The sequence below is a fragment of the Amblyraja radiata genome, chromosome 14 (assembly GCF_010909765.2).
Source record: "Amblyraja radiata isolate CabotCenter1 chromosome 14, sAmbRad1.1.pri, whole genome shotgun sequence".
NCBI classification, from domain to species: domain Eukaryota; kingdom Metazoa; phylum Chordata; class Chondrichthyes; order Rajiformes; family Rajidae; genus Amblyraja; species Amblyraja radiata.
Genome location: NC_045969.1, coordinates 54,934,782 through 54,955,108, shown reverse-complemented (window position 1 = coordinate 54,955,108; position 20,327 = coordinate 54,934,782). Strand labels below are relative to the sequence as shown.

The window sequence follows — 20,327 nt, the reverse complement described above, 5'->3', positions numbered from 1 at the left end:
AGGACAAGTTTCTGCGCTGTATCTCTAAACTAAACTATATTTGTGACATCACAGATTGACAACCAAATATGTCGCTAATTCTTTGAGTTGTTTGTGTTGTTAAGTTAATTGGGTACGCTAGCTTGTATTGATTAAGGACATTTTTCTTTTACTACGCTTTAAAATTCTTTACTTCATTCAGAAACATTTTGAATCTGACACGTTTGACAGTCAGTGGAGGCATTCAGTCCACGTGGGCCTCCGGTTGCTAAACACATTAGCCCCTTCTCATTGCCACACTGACCTTTTTGTCCTAGACCTCCTTCGCTGTCAGAATGAGGCTCATCGCAAATTGGAGGAGCAGCACCTCATATTTTCTTGGGCAGCTTATAATCCAGCGGTATGAATATTGATTTCTCTAACTTCAAGTAACCCTTGCATCCCCTCTCTCTCCCCCCCAACCCCCACCCGAGTTGTTGTACTAGTTTCACTGTTGTCCTGGTTTAACTCGCTAACACCTAACCCACAGCCAACAATGGACTTGTTCACCGTTACTCTTTTGCATATCTTTCATTTATTTGTTCTACTGTACATCACCGTCTATGTCTCTTGTTACCCTTGCCCCTGATTCTCAGTCCGAAGAAGGGTCTCAACCTGAAATATCACCTATTCCTTTTCTCCAGAGATGCTGCCTGACCCGCTTTTTATGTCTATCTTCTGTATGCTGTACTTCGTCATTTCCCAATGATATTGGGGTGTTTCATTTGTGGTGTTACTTTAGGTCATAAGGAATAGGAGAAGAAGGAGGCCATTCGGCCCATCAAGTCTACTCCGCCACACAATCATGGCTGATCTATCTCTCCCTCCTAACCCCATTCTCCTGCCTTCTCCCATAACCTCTGACCCCTGTACTAATCAAGAATCTATCTATGATTAAAAATATTCACAGACGGCCTCCACAGCAAAGAATTCCACAGACTCACGACCCTCTGACTAAAGACATTTCTCCTCATCTCTTTCCTAAAAGAACATCCTTTAATTCTGAAGGTAGATAAAAATGCTGGAGAAACTCAGCGGGTGAGGCAGCATCTATGGAGTGAAGGAATAGGTGACATTTTGGGTCGAGACCCGTCTTCAGACTGATGTGGGGGTGGGAAGAAGAAAGGACGAGGCAGAGACAGTGGGCTGTGGGAGAGCTGGGAAGGGGAGGGGAAAGAAGGAGAAAGCAAGGACTGCCTGAAATTAGAGAAGTCAATGTTCATACCGCTGGGGTGTAAACTATCCAAGCAAAATATGAGGTGCTGCTCCTCCAATACGGTGGAACTCACTCTGGCCATGGAGGAGGCCCAGGACAGAAAGGTCGGATTCGGAATGGGAGTGGGAGTTGAGGTGCTGGCCAGGTTGGTTATTGCGAACTGAGCAAAGGTGTTGGTGCTTGTTGGTGAGTTCTGGCGATGAGGCATTTTGCCAGACAAGCTGGGCAGTCTGCTCAGGGAACCACACCACCAGATCCATGGAGTCCTTTCCCTGCAGAGCCTGCAGGACGTTCCGTACTGCCCGATGGACGTGATCAAAGGTGTTGGTCCGGAAGAACCTATCCACAAACGACAGATGGGGCGGCAATGTCCCACTGACTGGCACATTGCGTGGCATCTGCGCCAGGCCCTTGCTTCGCAACACCGGGGACAGGTAGAATCTCAGCAGGTAGTGACGCTTGGTGCCCACCTGCCTTGGCTCTACACTCCACCTGATGCCGCCACACACAAAGTGGCCATCGGGGTGAGGGCGACATTGCAGAGTAACCACAAATGGGCTTATGTCAGCATGATCTGGCCAGATAAGTTTTACTTTTGGAGTATTTTGGTAGACCAAGGAGCAACTTGTATGTTTCTTGTAGCTGTGCAAAATAATTATAACTTACTACTAATTCCTCTCACTGTCTCATGAGTAGCTTCCCAATGCCAGGGATAGAACTGCCAACTCCAAGACTTCCGTTACCCAAATATGTCTTGTTGTTCACTATGTAATAGAAATGATGCCTGGCCCTCCAATACTTCCTCACTCTACTGACAATTCCACTGACAATCCTCCTGAAGTCTGTGGCCATTAACTACCGTTTTTATTTTATTGAATTATTTTTTATTGTGCATGTTTGTCATTCTGTGCCCTATTTTAGACATTGGCTTTCTCATGAAGTGAAGCAGTGTGATGAGGCATCTCCCAAATTAAACATTTAAAGCATCATTAAAGATTTGTGGAAGATACAGAAACAGGAGTGAGTCATTTGGTCCCTTGCACTCTGCTAGGAAATAGATGATCTTTCACTCCTGGACTAATCTCATTTTTTACATTTCCTTATTGCTTTAAACCTGGCATTCCCTGCCTTGAATGTAGCCAAGGACAGATACTCTGCAAATGGGAAAGAGAATTCCAAAGGTTCACCGTCCTCTGATGAAATTTCTTCTCATCTTCAGTCTTGAATGGCCACCCCCATATTTTGAGAATCAGAACCTTGCTGCGTCACTTCACTTACGATGGGGTAACCACCTTGTCAAGTCCCATGAGAGTCTTGTGTGTTTCAACTAGACCATAATTCTACGGCATGGTCTCCTTGACCTTCTCTCATTGCCCGTCCTTCCATTTCAGAAATTAATTTGGTAAAACATAAGTGGTGGAAGTACACAGTGTGTTAGGCAGCGTTAGTGGATGGACTCCACAGGCAAAGTTTTGTCTCTCCTTCCACAGGTTCTGCCTGGCCCACTGAGTTCCTTGTGTTTGGCTCAAGATTCCAGCATCTGCAGTTCCTTGGTGAACTTTTCTATCCTCATTGTAAACTTTAAATCATTGATAAATGTGTTAAGCTCCTTTAATATAAAGTTGTGTTTTAATGATATGCAATTTACAGTGACTATGTACGAATGAATTGGTAGTTATATTTGGTCTAAAGTGAAGTTGTTGACCAAACAATTCAACATAATGATGTTTATGTCTTTCTCTGCCGGGAATTTACAATGCACAATTACGTCATTTTTGTCATTTTTGTTTAACAATGGCCCATTGTTAGTTTGTGGCAACTAAAACAATCATTTTTATACTGACTTCCTTGTGAAAAGTTTTAAAATATTCTCAGCAATGAGGACAAACTTGATTTCTATTTCAGAGTAAGAGCAAGGGGCAGCACTGCACTTGATCACTTCCATTATTTAAAATTAACGTGGTGTTCATATTTCCTTAAGGAAGAGTTCAGAGCAGTCTTCACAAAGTTAAAATTTCGCAACTGCGGTTTGCCACTTGAGATTAAAATGACTCTCAATCTGCATCACAAAAGGAAAGTTGGGAAGCTTTGTTTCCAAGGATACCATTGTAGCCCTTTACGAAGTATGCGTGGGGGAGGAGTGCTTGGCAATCCTGCTGTGTGGTTTAGGGTCTTGTAAACGCACATGAAACAAACGGAATGGACTCTCAAATGGAAACCATTGTTTATCTACATAATTCAATGATTCAGAAAAAGCAGTAGTCTTTGTTTATAATGCATATTGGGACAGTATAATTACTTCAAATAATCAAATGCTGTTTTAGTTTAACCTTAGAATAGCTGATTGTGTGGGAGGTAATTAAAATTTGAGTTAAATTCTCCATTTGGGGTTGTTTTAATTGATGTCTGGTAGATTATTATTAAATTTGGGTTCTTATTCACATTTAGTACAATTTTCAAATGTAAAGAACTTCAAGTGACACCAGAATACACCTTTACGATGTTGGTGCTAAACCCTGCCATTCCATTGATAGATAATTCCATCCATCTATCTATCTATTACTAAGAACTCTCATTCTGTCTGTCTGTCTGTCTGTCTGTCTGTCAAATTACGCCGAAATGGTACACGATAGTGCTACAATTTTTGGCCCAACTTACTCACCATTGTCCTGGGGTGTAGTGTATCCGGTTTTGTTCAGATTGATGGTATATTTTACAAGTTATTCATATTTTAAACTTTACAAATCCAGTTTGACAAAAATCACTTGAACTTGCACTGGCAGTTAGCAGAGTATGACGTCACAATGGGATCTCATTTATATAAACTGCCCGCCAGCACTGTACCACCCCACAATGACATCACACTCATCTCCCTGCTAACTTCAGGTAGAAGGTACGGGAGCCTGAAGACTGCAACGACCAGGTTCAGGAATAGCTACTTCCCCACAGCCATCAGGCTATTAAACCTGTCTCGGACAAAACTCTGAACATTAATAACCCATTATCTGTTAATTGCACCATCAGTTTATTTATTCATGTGTGTATATATTTATATAATGGTATATGGACACACTGATCTGTTTTGTAGTCAATGCCTACTATGTTCTGGGAGTGCTGGGGATGAGGGGGAATGGAGGAGGATAGGGGTAAGAAGTAGAGATGGCGAGGTGCAGTTGGGGGAGGGTTGCCGTGAATCGCGTCACAACGAGGATCTCTGGTGTCACATCGGGAACCCCTCGGCTGCGCCTGTGCAGTTGTGGGCTATGGGTGAGTGGTGGAATATTGCCTTGGGGGACGGGGCCAACGGGTTCGCACCTGGTCTAGTTATTTCCTAAAATTAAGTCACTGGCGACTATAAATTTCTGCTTGAATGCCTCCATCCAGACTCGGAAACTGCTTCATCCCCGCTGTTACCAGACTAATGAACGGTCCTATGAGAGCAATAGTTAGGGTAGACAGTCAGAATCTTTTTCCCAGGATGGAGGGAAATACTAGAGGGCACACTGTAAAGGTGAGAGGGGCAAAGTTTAAAAGGAGATGTGTGGAGCAAATTTTTTATTTGCACAGAGGGCAGTGGGCGGCTGGAATGTGCCGCAAGGGTGGAGGCAGAGGCAGATACCCTAGTGGTGTTTAAGAGGCTTTTGGGTCGGCAGATGGAATATGTGCAGGCCGTTAAGAGTTGGTCTTGGCATTGTGTTCAGCAAAGACACTGTGGGGTGAAGACCCCATTCCTGAGCTATGTTCTATAAGCTCGGGTGAAGAACTGATTTTCCAATTTACCCCATTGCAGTCACTGGTCGTTTTCTCTGTAGCTGTAACGTTACAATGCTGGAACACTACATTCTGCAAACTAATAATTTTCTCTTTGCGCTATTTGTTGTACTTGTGCATGGCTTGATCATACGTGTGTGTATATATATATATCATGATTTGATTGAATAACACATAGTTTTTCACTGTATCTCGGTACGTGACAACAATGAACTGAACAAAACCAGAATCTTATTTGGTTCTAACTCAACTTGCCTTGACTCTCACTGCTATTTTCTTCTCAACTGTTCAGGAACAATGCACAGACATTTTGCATTCTCAAACTGAACTGCAAGCCACAGATGATATTTTCCCACTCAGAGCATATATCCTACCTCTTTCAGCACCCGTCCACTCTCCACTGGTACTTCTGTTAATGCACCGCTAGACTACAATGCTCTCCTTGCCGTTTTGAGCCTGAGAGGGAAGGAGTACGAGATTTCTACCACCTATCTGGAGTGTGTGTGAAGGGGTAGAGTCAGCCTTCGGAGTCCGTCAATCAGAGTGAAAAGCCTTTGACATGTGGCAATGAGGTTTAGGTTCAACAGTAGGTGGACAAAAATGCTGGAGAAACTCAGCGGGTGAGGCAGCATCTATGGAGCGAAGGAAATAGGCAACGTTTCAGCCCGAAACATTGCCTATTTTCTTCGCTCCATAGGTGCTGCCTCACCAGCTGAGTTTCTCCAGCATTTTTGTCTACCTTAGATTTTCCAGCACATGCAGTTCCTTCTTAAACATAGGTTCAACAGTAGTGTGAACACTGGCCATTTTGCATAAAATGCCAATGATTTGGGTTGTTAATAAAAGAGTCTGATTTTTGAGTTGCTGGCTTATTAATGAAAAAGCACTTTATCATTGCAGAAGTTTTGTCAGATCGATTTTCCTCATGGGATAAATAAAGTTCTATCATATCGTATTGTGCTTGGGACGAAAGGTTTTCAAAATCCAAAATTTGTCTGAGTATCTTTCCTCTGGGTTGGTTGACATATTATGTTTAAAGAAAACTCTACTTCAAGTGGAGAGAGAATTCCACTGTGACCTGTACCAAATAATCCACTCAATTCTAAGAGAACAGGTGAACTTTTTTTTTTACATTGTCAAAATTCTCTTGTCATGAATGAAGCTGAAAGATATTGGATTCCCCAACATTTTTTTTATTGCATTTTTACACCCATTCATATATATTGATGCTGCACGTGAAAATAATATGTAGAGGATGTAATGATTGTGGAGTTTTAAAGGCAACTGCATTTTTTCAAATACTATGACCAAGAGTCAAAAGTGTTTCATTGTCATATGTACCAGCAATGAAACAACAAAATTCTTATTTGCTGTAGCTTAACATGCTCATTAACGCAATAATGCACAGATACATATATAATAATTAATTAATAAAAACACTAATACTAGGTAACCATAACGGAGCAAGACATATGTTAAAATGGAACTATAGCCTAAATTCGATTTTTCAATAACTCTACCATTCATTTTAAACTTTACAAAAAAAGACAAGTTGAAGAAATAGTAAACTGAGAAGTGAAATGTTTACAGAAGATGTGTGGATCGTTTTTTTCCCACAGAGGGTGATCTGTGATTGGAGCATTGTAGGGGTGGTGCTGGGGGAAGATACAGTAGTGGTTCGAGGCTTGTGGATGGGCAGATAGATCTGCAGCCAATGGAGAGTGTGGGGTCAGAGGAGATTAGTTTATTGTGGCATCTGTTTGGCACAAAGGGCCTGCTCTTGTGCTGTACTTTTTTTATGTTAAATTAAAGCTGACTTTATATACAATGCAATGGTGAAACATGTTGATTTTGATCACCCCTTTAGTTCTGTTTTAGTAGTGAGTGGCTTGGTACTGACATAGTTCATCTGTAATATTCCCACAGTTTCTTGTGTTAGAAAGTGATTCAGTTAAATATCTGGTGATGTTCCTTACTAATGCATGACTTAATTTAACATAAATCTGAGAAAACCATTAAGGCAATTTAGCAAACATTCATTCAAATGAAATTGTGTTAGCCAATCTAAACTAGCGCCAAGATGCTCCCAGCAGAGCAACAACATGTCACTTGCACTACTTTGTGTAATAATCCTCAATGAATCAACTTGTAACTGGAGATCTATTTATAGTCAGGCACAGTGGGTTCATTTCAATGAGCCATGTTAAAAATCAAATTCCCAGCAGTTTAGTAAATTTGGCCACTAATTGTATCAACTATTAATCTTTGCTCAAAAACATTTATTTTTAATGTGCATTATTAGCAGAAATTAATTTAGCAGAATGAATAGGAAATATATTTGTTTCAGATTCTTAAATTAAATATTTTTAATGATTAATTATTATATCATTAGTTTAAAAAAAAAAATGTTTTTTGAGACTGGGAGCGTACTATTTGTATACAAAGATTCTCTTTATTATCATTTGCCTTGTACCACCCTGGCCACACTCTCATCTCACTCCAACCATCGGGCTGAAGGTACAGGAGCCTGAAAACTGGCCACCAGGTTCAAGAATAGCTTCTTCCAAGCAGCCATCAGGTTCTTGAACACTGCACAACATGAACCTCAGCAACTATGATCTTCTGTGAACTTTGGTTGCACTACAGACTTTGGTTTTGCACTATGATGGTTATCTATTATTACTGATTATTAATTTATTATAGTATTGATATATATTTATCTATGTGCTGTTGTGTAAACGTGCCTGTTTAGTTGCAGCAAGTAAGAATTTCACTGTTCCGTTGCCAATTCATATAACAAATAAATACTAGACAGGGTGGCGCAGTGGCAGAGTTGCTGCCTTACGGTGCCAGAGACCTGGGTTCAATCCTGACCTCGGGTGCTGTATGTGTGGAGTTTGCACATTTTCTTGGGTTTGATCCAGGTGCTCTGGTTTCCTCCCACATTCCTCCCACATGCTTATTTATAGGTTAATTGGCTTTTGTGATTTGTCCCTAGTGTGTAAGATATAACTAGTGTACGGGGTGATTGTTACTTGCCGTGGACTCGGTGGGCTGAAGGTTCTGTTTTCACGCTGTATTTCTAAAACATCCCTTTGTATATTTTTTTTAGCAAAACCGACTCCACCTTGGTTGGTCAATCTTCCTTGGTTGCAGTTTACAGGGCTAGATAAAATAGCAGTTTACAGGGCTAGATAAAATAGCAGTTTACAGGGCTAGCGATTTTGTTTTGACAACCAATATTATCCCCACCCTTTGAAGAACACCTTAAGGGCCTGTCCCACTTACACAACATGTCGTGGGGTGACGCCTGTATGGTCGTGAGTAGTCGCCCAAAGAGTCGTACCTTTTTCTGGTCGCCGCTGGATTTTCAAATTTTCAAATTTTCGGCGACCTGTTGCGACTATGACGTGTGCTGGCACTCGCTGAAAAAGTCACGTAAGTGGGACAGGCCCATAAGACTTTGTTACAGGGGACTGAATGCTCAGTATAACCCTGTTGCAACAAACTCATCCTAAAATATCTCTGCTTCTGACACATTGTTTTGTTACCAAACTAGTAGCTTTTAAAATGCTGACACTATGACTCTTCAAGGCTATTGAGCAGTTGGAGACAAATGAAAGATTTCAATAGATGTTCTCATTTAACTGCTCAGAAACTAAATGGGCATAACATAGATTAAAAATCACTGCAAAAATATTTGCAACGTGACCTTGTTTTGAGGCAGGGAAGAAGAAAAGAGACGGGATCAGCAGGCTTTAAAAAGACGTCTGCTTCAACAACACCTAAGTTCTGGGAAAGAAGAATTGAGAAATAGAGCTGTACAGAAACAGGCCGTATAGCCAACCTTGTGCATATCATGTTGGCATTCTGAGCTAGTCCCATTTGGCCCCTATTCACTCATTTGGAAGATGGAATACAGCGTAGCAAAGTGTAGAGTCATGCATCTTGATAATAGGAATAAAGGCGTAGACTATTTTCTAATAGGAATAAAGGCGTAGACTATTTTCTAAATGTGGAGAGAATTTAAAAATCGGAGGTGCAAAGGGACAGGAGTGCTGGTGCAGGATTCCCAAAAGTAACTTTTCAAATTGAATTGGTAGTAAGGAGGTCTCACCAGGGGCGCCGTATGATTGGCAGCCTCGCCAACATTTGTTTTTTTGTCTTTTTTAAATTTTTAGTGTATGGTGAAAGTCTGTGTGAATGTTCTCCGGTTTGTTTTATTTGGGGGGAGGGGGAAGGGTCGGGGAAACTTTTTTTCAGGTTCCTTACCTTGCCGGAGATGTGATTAATTTTCGGATCGCATTCTCCGGTCGCTCTGCAGCCTACCATCGATGGAGCTGGAGGCCTCCTCAGTCTGACCTTGGGGCCCCACCGCGGGGCGTGGACTTAACATCGGAGTCGATCCCTTACCTGGGATCGCTCTATCCGCGGCCTGTGGACTTTACATCGGGAGCTCGCAGCCTCGGGAGAGGCCGTGGATGTCGGGAGCTCCAACGTCACGGAAGGTTCGACAAGCCCCGACGCAAGGTTCGATCGTCCGGCACGGGGGAGCTGACATCCCCCCCGATGCAGGAGCAGATCGCCTCGATGCGGAGGGCCCGCCATTGGCCACGGGAGTCAAGATCATCCCGTAAACGGAGGACTCAAGGCTCCTGACCGCGGGAGAGCAAAGGGAAGTGATTTTTATCGTCTTCCATCACAGTGAGGAATGTGGAGGAGTCACTGTGGTGGATGTTCATGTTCAAACGTGTTTTGTGTGTTCCGTTGCATTTTATTGGTATGACTGGCTTAGCAAATGAAATTCCTCGTATGTTGCAAAACATACTTGGCTAATAAAGTATTATTGTGATTGTGAAATACAATGCTAGCAATTATTTTGGGAGTACTAGAATACAAAAACAGAGATGTAATTGTGAGACTTTATAAAGACCTGGTCTGATGACATTTCGAGTATTGTGAGCAATTTTAGGTCCCATATCTGAGGAAGGATATGCAGGCGCTGGAGAGGATCCAGAGGAGGCCTATGGGAATGATCCCAGGAACAAGTGGGTTAACATATGATGAGCGTTTGACAGCACAGGGCCTCTACTCACTGGAGTTTAGAAGGATGAAGGGAGACCTCATTGAAACTTATCGAATAGTGAAAGGTTTGGATAGAGTGGATCTGGAGATGATGTTTCCACTAGTGGGCGAGTCTAGGACAAGAGGTCATAGCCTCAGAATAAAAGGACGTTCCTTTAGAAAGGAGATGAGGAGGGATTTCTTTAGTCAGAGGGTGTTGAATCTGTGAAATTCATTGCCACAGAAGGCTGTGGAGGCCAAGTTAATTGATATTTTTAAGGCAGAGATAGATAGATTCATGATTAGTACAGGTGTCAGGGGTTATGGGGAGAAGGCAGGAGAATGGGGTTGAGGGGGAGAGTTAGATCAACCATGATTGAATGGTGGAGTAGACTTGATGGGCCGAATGGCCTAAATCTGTTCCTATCACTTATGAATCCCTTCCTACCCATGTATCTTAAAAGTCATAATTGTATCCTCTTCTTCAGCTTCCTCTGGCAGCTCGTTCCAGATACAGACCACCTTCTGAGAGAAAATGTTGCTCCTGAGGTCCATCTTAAATCTCTCTCCTCGCGTCTTAAGCCAATGCCCACAAGTTTTTAAATCCTCCACCCTGGGAAAAAGATTGTGAGCATTCCCTTATCAGCTCCTCAGGATCTTGTACCTCTCAGCCTCCTTCTCTCCAGAGAAAAAAGGCTCAGCCTCCTCAACTTCTCCCTATAACTCAAGCCCAGACGATATCCCGGTGAATCTTTTCTGCACCCTTTCGAACTTAATGACATCCTTCCTGTAACTGGGTGCTGGAGGATATGTAGAATGCAATCTGTTAGAAATTGGATTTCACCCATTTCCGGGTGTAACATGATTTTGTCCAAATGCCAAATGGCAGAACACTAAAAGAAATTTCAAGATTAGTACATCTCAGATAAAATGGGCAGTTAAATTAACCTGGACCATGCAGTGGGCTGTGCTGCATAATTCATGCACTTACCGTGGGAAGTGGGTCAGTACTGTCAAAGAACTACATGGCATTTGTGCAAAATCGGGGGATACTGGCAGATGGAGAACCCCATAAGTTGTGGAGAGGACTGACTGCACACTGTCCTTTTGTTTGGCTCCCAGCCACCGTGGGCAGCAGGTCAGGGCATCTATAGCCTACAGGAACTTCAAGCTGTGCTCAGCATGGCTGGCAGTGAGATCTTTAATGCATTAAAACGTCTGGAGGAAATGTTATAAAATCATGGTAAATCATGCATGATATCGCACAAAGACAGAGAGCTAATCATAATAATAATAATAATAATAGCTTTATTTATATAGCACATTTTAAGTCAATTTGCATTGACACCAAAGTGCTTTACATAAATTAAATAATAAATTTACATACAAACCATAGAAAAAGGTTAAAATTAAATAAAGAAAGAAAATGGACACAACACATTATAGAGTTCAACACAAACGTCCCCCCACAGCAGAATCAAAATTTTCCACTGTGGGGAAAGGCAGCAGAAAGTTAAGTCCTCTTCCTCTGAAACACCCGAGGTCGGGGCCCATTTGTGGCCTTGCAGCCAGTCCGATGTTTTCAGGGCCCTCTTGCCGTGAAGATGGAACACTGGCGTCGGGTGAAACAATTCCTCAGCGGCTTGGAAAGTCTGGAGCGGCTGCCTCCTCCCCGGAGACCGGGGCACTCGTAGACTTCAGGCCGCGCCGGTTGGAGCTCCGACCCCGGCGAACTCGATCCCTGGCTCCGCGGCGCTCCAAATCCAGCGCCGCCCGCGGCCGGATGCCCGCAGCCACAACTCCGCGATGTTTGGATCGACGGCCACAGCGCTCCGGAGCTTACCGCACGGCGACCCGGTAAGGCATCGCCCGCTCCGTGGTTCCGCTCCGTGATGGTGTCCTTGCGCTGCGCCGCCGCCGAAGCTGTAGTCCCGGCCAGTCCCGACAGGAAACGCCGCTCCAGTCTCGATGGTAGGCCGCGAGGACGGGGTGAAGAAGCAGCTCGGAGGGATGCTGCCTCTCCGACCAGGTAGGGGACTAAGAATTAAAGTTTCCCCCCCCCCCCCCCACCCACCACATAAAAGACCTCCACTAACATTTTGGACAGGATTTAAAATAAAAAAAAGGTGAAGAGACGGACTGCGGGCAGGCTGCCATACACAGACGGCGCCCACTCCCGCACATCCGCCATCTCATAGACATAGATCATAGAACAGTACAGCACAGGAACAGGCCCTTCATCCCACAATGTCCATACCCAAACATGATGCCAAGTTAAACTAAGCTCCTCTGCCTGCATGTGATCCATATCTCTCCATTCCCTGCAAATCCATGTGCCCATCTAAAATCCTGTTAAATGCCTATCCTATCTGCCTTTACCGCCACCCCTTGTAGTGCATTCCAGGCACCCCACACATCTCTATTAAACTTTCCCACTGAACGTAAAGCTATGCCTTCTGGTCTTTGACATTTCCACCCTGGGGAGAAAGGTTCCGACTGTCTACCCTATCTATGCCGGTCATAATTTTATATACTGATGAGGTCTCCCCAAGCCTCCGCGAGAACAGATTGGCTCGAGGCATAGATCCTTCAATACAACTGGGATGTGGCATTCATTATTTCCTGTGACTATACTGGAGAAAACAATCCACCTTTGTTCAACCTCTCCTAATGGCCAATGGTCCCTAATCCAGGGTCGGTGACTGGATACAATGAAGGCCACATCCCAGTTGTATTGAAGGAGCTATGCCTTGAGCCAATCTGTTCTTGTGCAATTCTCTGGTATTTATATGACATTGTGCAAAATTATCCATGTCTGCTGTTTCTAAAAAGTCCAATTTGGCACATTTGATCTCCACTTTAGGAGGCTTGTAGATAGGCTCAGGGATATGCAAGGAGTGGAGGGATATGCTGGAAGTTCTCAGTGATGAAGCTATGGTTTGGTTTTTCCCTCGCAGTCCAATGTGATCATCAGGGTTTCAAGTGGGTTACTGTGCCGACTGTACAAATACAGGTCACAGTGAGTCAAGTTCCTTAAAAAAACACTTTTAAAAATACACGCGTCCTGAGGTCAACTGAACTGCAATACCCAGATTTATACCAGCAAAAATAAGTAAGTAAGTAAGTTTATTGGCCAAGTATTCACATACAAGGAATTTGTCTTGGTGCTCCGCCCACAAGTAACAACATGACATACAGTGACAGTTACGAATGACAAAACACTAAACATTAATAATAATAAAACATTAATGATAAAACACCATTGATCAAGAATGTGAGCCAACAAAATACCAGATCAAAGGGAGGCTACAGATTTTTGGCTGTTGAGTAGAGCAACTACTCGTGGATAAAAGCTGTTTTTATGTCTAGCTGTGGCAGCTTTGACAGTCCGGAGTCGCCTTCCAGAGGGAAGTGATTCAAAGAGTTTGTGGCCAGGATGAGAGGAGTCATAGATGATACTTTGCCATTTTACATAAACATAGTGCAGCCTACATACAATTCCTTTTCATGGAAGAATCTGCGAGGAGTTGTCTTTAGAATTATTCTTCGGTAGCATTTGTCACACCAGGAGACCCAGGACTTGGTTTGGAAATAGCTCTGTCCAAGACTGCAAGAAAATGCATAGTTGTGGATGTTGCGCTGTTCATCTCACAGACCAGCCTCCCCACCGTGGACTCCATCTACGCTTCACTCTACCTCCGGAAAGCAGCTGACAAAATCAAGGACTTTTTTTAACCACTTTCTGGAGGACAGATGATACAAAAGTTTGAAAGCAAATTCCACAAGATTCAGGAACAGTTTCTTCCCCTTTGTTATCAGACTAATGAATGGTCCTCCCATTACCTAGGGTGTAATCCCTATCTTCCAACCTACCTCATTGCAGACCTTGTACTCTAACGCTGTTATACTACATTGCTGTTCACTATACTCTACACTCTGGTATTTTTCTCTTTGCCTTACATGTTGTTCTTGTGTATGGCTTGATTGTACTCTTATATATTGACTGGATAACATTCCTACATAGCTTCTCACTGTTTACTGATAGACGTGACAACAATAAGCCAATATTGTTTGAATATTGAACACAGGATCCCCCCAGGGTTGCATCCTCAGCCCCCTACTGTGCTCCCTGTACACACATGACTGTGTGGCCAGATTCAGCTCCAATTCCATAATCAAGTTTGTTGCTGACACTGTGGTGGTGGGCCTGATCTCAGACAACGATGAGAAGGCCTACCGGGAGGAGGTGGCTGATCTGGCACTCTGGGGTCAGGACAACAGCCTCCTCTTGAATGTCATAAAAACTAAGGAGCTGATTGTGGACTTTAGAAGGGCACAACATCCGAGGACGTACACGCCACTGGGGATAAATGGGACTACTGTGGATAGGGTGAGCTGCTTTAAATACCTGGGAGTCCACATCACAGAGAATCTGACATGGACAACACACGCTGCCGCACTGGTAAGTAAGACAAGGCAGCGCCTTTACCATCTCAGGCAGCTGAGGAAATTCAGAGTCTCTCTGAGGATCCTTCAGTGTTTCTACTCTGGGGCTGTAGAAAGTATCTTGTCTGGCAACATCACAATCTGATTTGGGAACTGCTCTGCCCAGGACAGGAAAGCTCTGCAGAGAGTAGTGTGTTTGGCCGAATGCACTATGGGAACTACACTCGCCCTCCTGCAGGACCTATACACCAGGAGGTGCAGATCCAGAGCCAGCAACATTATGGGGGACCCCTACCACCCCAGCAACGGACTGTTCCAGCTGCTACGGTCTGGCAAACGCCTCCGCTGTCATGCTGTGAAAACAGAGAGGATGAGATGGAGTTTCTTCCCACAGGTCATCAGGACTGTAAACTCTTACCTCACCTGGGACTAATTTACTGTTGTGTTTTTAAAATTGTTTTTTTTCTAATATGTAAATACTTGTTCTGTAGTTTTTGCACAATCCGCGAGCATTGCCACTTTCATTTCACTGCACATCTTGTATGTGTATGTGACAAATAAAGTTGACTTGACTTGACTTGATATTGATAATGGGAATATGCGGGCATGTTGAAGTTGTATCACAGTGATCCGAGTTGAAAAGTTTGGAAGCCCCATTGATAAAACATGTTAGGTAATCTTAGTCTTTTTAATGTTAAATAATGTTTCATTATATTTACAGGTGTATCCCTTGGTGTTCAAGTGACCATCTCTGAGTATAAAAAGATAGCCATGTTGTTCCAGCCTGTGGTTCTGCAGTGCCAGTACTCCACCACATCTGTCCAGCAGCCTGTTGTGCAGTGGCGATTTAAGTCGTACTGCAAGGACCGGACCAGGGATGCCTTCAGTATCCACAGCACAGCCACGTACACCGTCAGCCAGAAAGATCAGCTTCCCACCTGGGACCCGTACCTGGACTGCGCAGACAACAGCCGCACGGTCCGAGTTGTGGCTTCCCGCCAAGGTTCTGCTGTCACCTTGGGTGACTACTACAAGGGGCGGGAGATCACCATAATCAACAGTAAGCATTTATGGTTCCAGTAACTTGCTCGTGTCTTTCATGCGATGAGAAATGCTTTGGACAACGTGCGGTAGGAACCCTGCAACATCTGTGCAGGAATGGGCAGGTGACGTTTGCATTGGGATCCTTCTGATGGAGTAGGGGGAAGAATGCTGGTAAAGGGAAGGTCAAAGCCTGACAAGTGATAGGTAGATACAGGCGAGGGAGGCATTGATTGATGGATGGATGGGTGGAACAAATGAAAAAGGCTAGAGGTGAATAGGAGACAAATGTTTGGTGTTGCTTGTTTTGCAAAATTATTGTTTACATAAGATATTTCAATGTCATTAAATTGCTGTACATGAGAGGCTAGGTCAGCATGGATGAGTTGGACCAAACTGTCGGTGATGTTACTAAGCTGCGTGCTCTGCCTACTGTAATATAACTATGCATTGAATATTACACAGAAAGTCTCCACCAACAAAAATGTGGATGATGAAAGAACATTAATGAGAATGTATTGTGCAGTTGTTTGAAGCTCTGTTTTTCTTGCTGTCTATTTGAATTACATGCAATGCTTTGGTCTCTTGCAGATGCTGATCTCCAGATTGGACGGTTGCACTGGGGAGATAGTGGAGCTTACTACTGTTCAGTTATCACTTCAGATGATATTGTGGGTAACAGTGAGGAAAGAATGGAGCTTCTTGTCTTGGGTGAGTAGACACAGCTGGTGCATTTAAATAGCTGGCTGTGAATGTGGGTGTAGCCAAGGTCATGTACAATCATATTCACATCATTTGCTTTGGATTTATCATGCACTTTCTTCTGTTGTCTAGCATTAAGTAGGGTAGGAATGAAACATCCCAGTGAACTGTGGTAATATAAAGCATTAAGACTGACAAACATAATTGATCTAAATATGAACACCAAATTTAAAGCTGTTATCTTCAGATAATCATATTTATGACATTTGTATTCGCAATATTAACACTACTTTCAAATTCACTGGAAGTTTCCATTTGATTCTACTTGTTGTTCACCATTTAGTGATAATTGGCATATCAGGTGCAATTGGCAAATGCAAAAATGGGCATATTTTTTGTGCTTGTTTTGAAACGACAATGCTAAACCTGCCAACTCTCCGGTCCAAAACTGACCACACCCTTGCTGAATGAATCACCATCAGCAGTTTTTGCTAATTGCGCTCTTTTGAAGGCCTTTGGCAAGACTCACAATTAAGCAGCTGGTTTTGGGTCAAAGATACTAATGAATATGTTTTGAAAACATTTGGATGAACTTTTAAAATTTATGAAGGACCTCCTTACTTCTCTCCTATTTAACTAAAAATAGTTCTGTTCTTTTTTTTCTTTCAGTAGCTTCAAAGTAATGATAACAGTAGTCTAGCACTCAGGAGGCTAAATGTTTCATTTAGATTTCTAGCATCTGCATTTCTTTGCATTTCAAAGTTTTATGACTGGATTCTTCTCATCTGCTTAAGTTGATACTCATTTAAAACAATGAGATTCCAACAATGTTGATGAAACCTCTTTAATAATTTTAAAGTGTATTAAAGAGTATTTGTAAGCGAAATTGCTTAAGTAGCCAGTTTTAAAAAAAAACTACCTTGCACTAATATTATAAGATTTATTTACTAAAAACAAAACTAGGGTTGGACAAAAATGTGGGTGAATTTAAACATTTGAGAAATGAGCACAAATTCTGGTTGCAATTTGTGCCAGAATTACAGCTGCCTCCAAGCTGAAACCAAACCAGGTATGTTTAAACATGCCTTCCTCAGAAGACTACACAAATATATTTTCTCAGTACTTTGGTCAGAATTATCTTGCTAAATAAGTAGGGATAATTATTGTTGAATATTTGATATTTTACATGCTGCTAAGTGCATTATTACCACCAATTTAAACCCAAGTGTAAAACGATATCTCTGCGGTATTCTAGTTTGAACATTGACTTGTGTATCATCACACCTTACGCACTTTATCTTCAGGATGTACATTGCGCTGAGTCTTGTGATATCTCAAGCAATGAAGACAGGTTGTGGTCATGTTAAATTTGGCATATCATTTCTTTATTATAGAATTCATTTTTAAATAATGTGATCTGGACTCGTTATAAATTGTCGATATATATGCCATTAAAATGCCGAGTATGATTCAGGCGAATATATTAAATACTTTAAAAATATATAAAATAATTTAGTGCACATCATACTTTAGGAGGCACAACAAATAAAATATCAGTGAAGTCTGCCATGCTGCTGCCTGATTGAAGCACAACTTTTTCGTGGCTTGACATTGACTGCGTCTTTTAATACCGACTGTTGTAAAACTCCAGAAATCCGCTAAACAATTGCTCAGAAATCCCAAAGATTTGCTATCTGGCTTACCAGCTGCTGAACTTTTCCACACACAGGGGCCCTGGTTCCTGCACTCCATTTAGCACATAAGGGTCCCATTCTCTCACACTCCCATCATCACTCGAGGCAGCCCCAGTTTGTGCGCTGCTTTCGATACATTGGAGCCGTGGTTCTCATCTTTACTCAAGACAGGGAAGCAGTTCCTGTGTTTCCATTAAGACACGAATCCCAGCCTACTCTCTCTGCTCGCTGGGACCCTGCTCCTTTTAATCTCATCACTGCCCCGCAGTTTCCACATTTCCTTTAAATGCCCTTTAAAAGAAGCTCAAGAGTGATTCTGACAAAGGCAGTTACTAACTGAGACTGTCAAGCAGTGGAAATATGTTTAATGCTGTCATGACAACATTCAGAAAATCTCCAGAAAATACAGCAGTCACTCACTGCAAAATGAGAAACTGATTATCCAATATTATTAAAAATAAAGAATAAGCGTGCCTGTGGATGTCCAGTCAGTTCTGAATAGAGATTACAATGAATAAAAACGTATTTAGGTTGTGGGTTTTTATTTTATAAACATCCCACACTGTTCTATACGGATTTGAATTCACGATAAAAATCATTTGGTTCACACTCCTTCAAAAGCACAGCTTTCCACATCACGCCTGGCTTTGAAGGTGCTTTTGTGATTTTAGTCGGTAGGGAACTCCGCATTCTGTTGGAATTTCTTTAAACCAAACTCTGAAGAAGGGTGTCAACCTGAAAAGTCACCTATCCGTGTTTTCCAGAGATACTGCCTGGCCTATTGAGTGACTCCAGCACTTTTTCTGTAACCAGCATCTGCAGTTCCTTGTTTCTCTAAAGCTATGGCTAACAACCTGCCGTGTGCAGACTGCCGAGAGGGTCCCCAGAAATAAATAATAACACTGTTTCGCACATTTAAACTGCCTCAAATCCCCACACATCTTCAGCATAACCATTAGGAATCGTAGTCATAGAGCACGGAAACAGGCCCAACTCGTCCGTGCCCACCAAGATGCCCCATCTAAGCTAGTCCCACCTGTGTGTGTTTCCCATATATCCCTCTAAACCTATCTAGGTAGACACAAAATGCTGGAGTAACTCAGCGGGTCAGGCAGCATCTCCGGAGAGAAGGAATGGGTGACGTTTCCGGTCAAGACCCTTCTTCAGACTGAAGAAGACACCAATTCCAGCAGACTGAAGAATGGCCTCGACCCGAAACGTCACCCATTCCTTCTCTCCAGAGATGCTGCCTGGCACGCTGAGTTACTCCAGCATTTTGTGCTTTCCTTCGATTTAAATCAGCATCTGCAGTTCTTTCCTAAACCCTATAGAGGTACCTGTCCGAAAGTCTGTTAAATATTGTTATTGTAACTGTCTCAATTACCTCCTCTGGCAGCTCATTCTTTCTGCCCACCACCCTCTGTGTGGAAAAAGTTCCCCCTCTGGTTCCTATTAAACTTTCCATTTCCACCTTAACCCATGTCCTATGTCCTAGATTCCCCTACCCTGACAAAAACATGGGAATCAGCACAGTTTTGTGCAGGAGAGATCATGTCTCATAAATCTAACTGCTTTTATTCTGAGAAGGGAACTAAGAAAATTGAAGATAGTCACAAAATGCTGGAGTAACTCAGCACACAGGTAACATTTCTAGAGAAAAGGATTAAGTGTAGGAAGGAACTGCAGATGAAAATTGATATGGGCAGAGCAGTACATGTGGTTTACATGGACTTTAGCATATTAAGCTGATCCACAAGGTTAATGCACAAGAGACCGAAGGTGTGTACTGCATTGGCTAAGTGTTAGGAGGCTGAGGGTAGTGGTGGATAGGTGAGCTTCTGACTGGAAGTGGAGTAAGAGCAGGGATCAATGCTGAGAATGTTCTTGTTTGTTTTCTATGAGATGCCTTTAAATTGGTATTTTCTAATTCTTGGTTGAAAGTATGTTTAGTCCATGTAATGTTCATCAATTATTTTGGCCTGTAACAGGTTTGTGAGGGATATAATCTGAGTGTACTTTGTACAGCAGTGTACCAATTTATCCATCAAAATATATGCAGAATGAATGGTGACGGCAATAAAAAGCTACCAGTTCTTGGAATGCAGAATTGGGGGTACAAAATGTGCGAGTGGGATAATTCATAACAATCTGCTGGCCGTTGACCAGACTTGGTGGGTCAGTAAGCTTATCCGTTTATTGTTCTCCACCATTTTCTTTCAGTTACCTCTCTAGGCTGTTGTCAAGCTGAGAGGCGACAGGGCCCAGCAATGAAGCATTGTTCACCAGAGCTGCCGGGGCTCTGTCTGGAACTGTGACTGGGCTGAGGAGAGGTGGTCTCCGTACAATTTTCCTTTCAGCCCTTCCACATTCTTTCC

General features: G+C 42.8%; 1 protein-coding gene across 2 annotated transcripts in view; it reads left to right on the top strand.

Annotated features, from left to right (window-relative positions):
- Positions 1-20,327, top strand: part of ildr2 (immunoglobulin like domain containing receptor 2) — a 94,059-nt gene that overhangs the window by 31,369 nt on the left and 42,363 nt on the right. For both annotated transcript variants that reach the window (XM_033033390.1, XM_033033391.1), the window contains exons 2-3: positions 15,237-15,575; positions 16,148-16,267. In XM_033033390.1, coding sequence (XP_032889281.1) covers positions 15,237-15,575; positions 16,148-16,267 — 459 coding nt within the window. The remainder of the gene's footprint in view (positions 1-15,236; positions 15,576-16,147; positions 16,268-20,327) is intronic.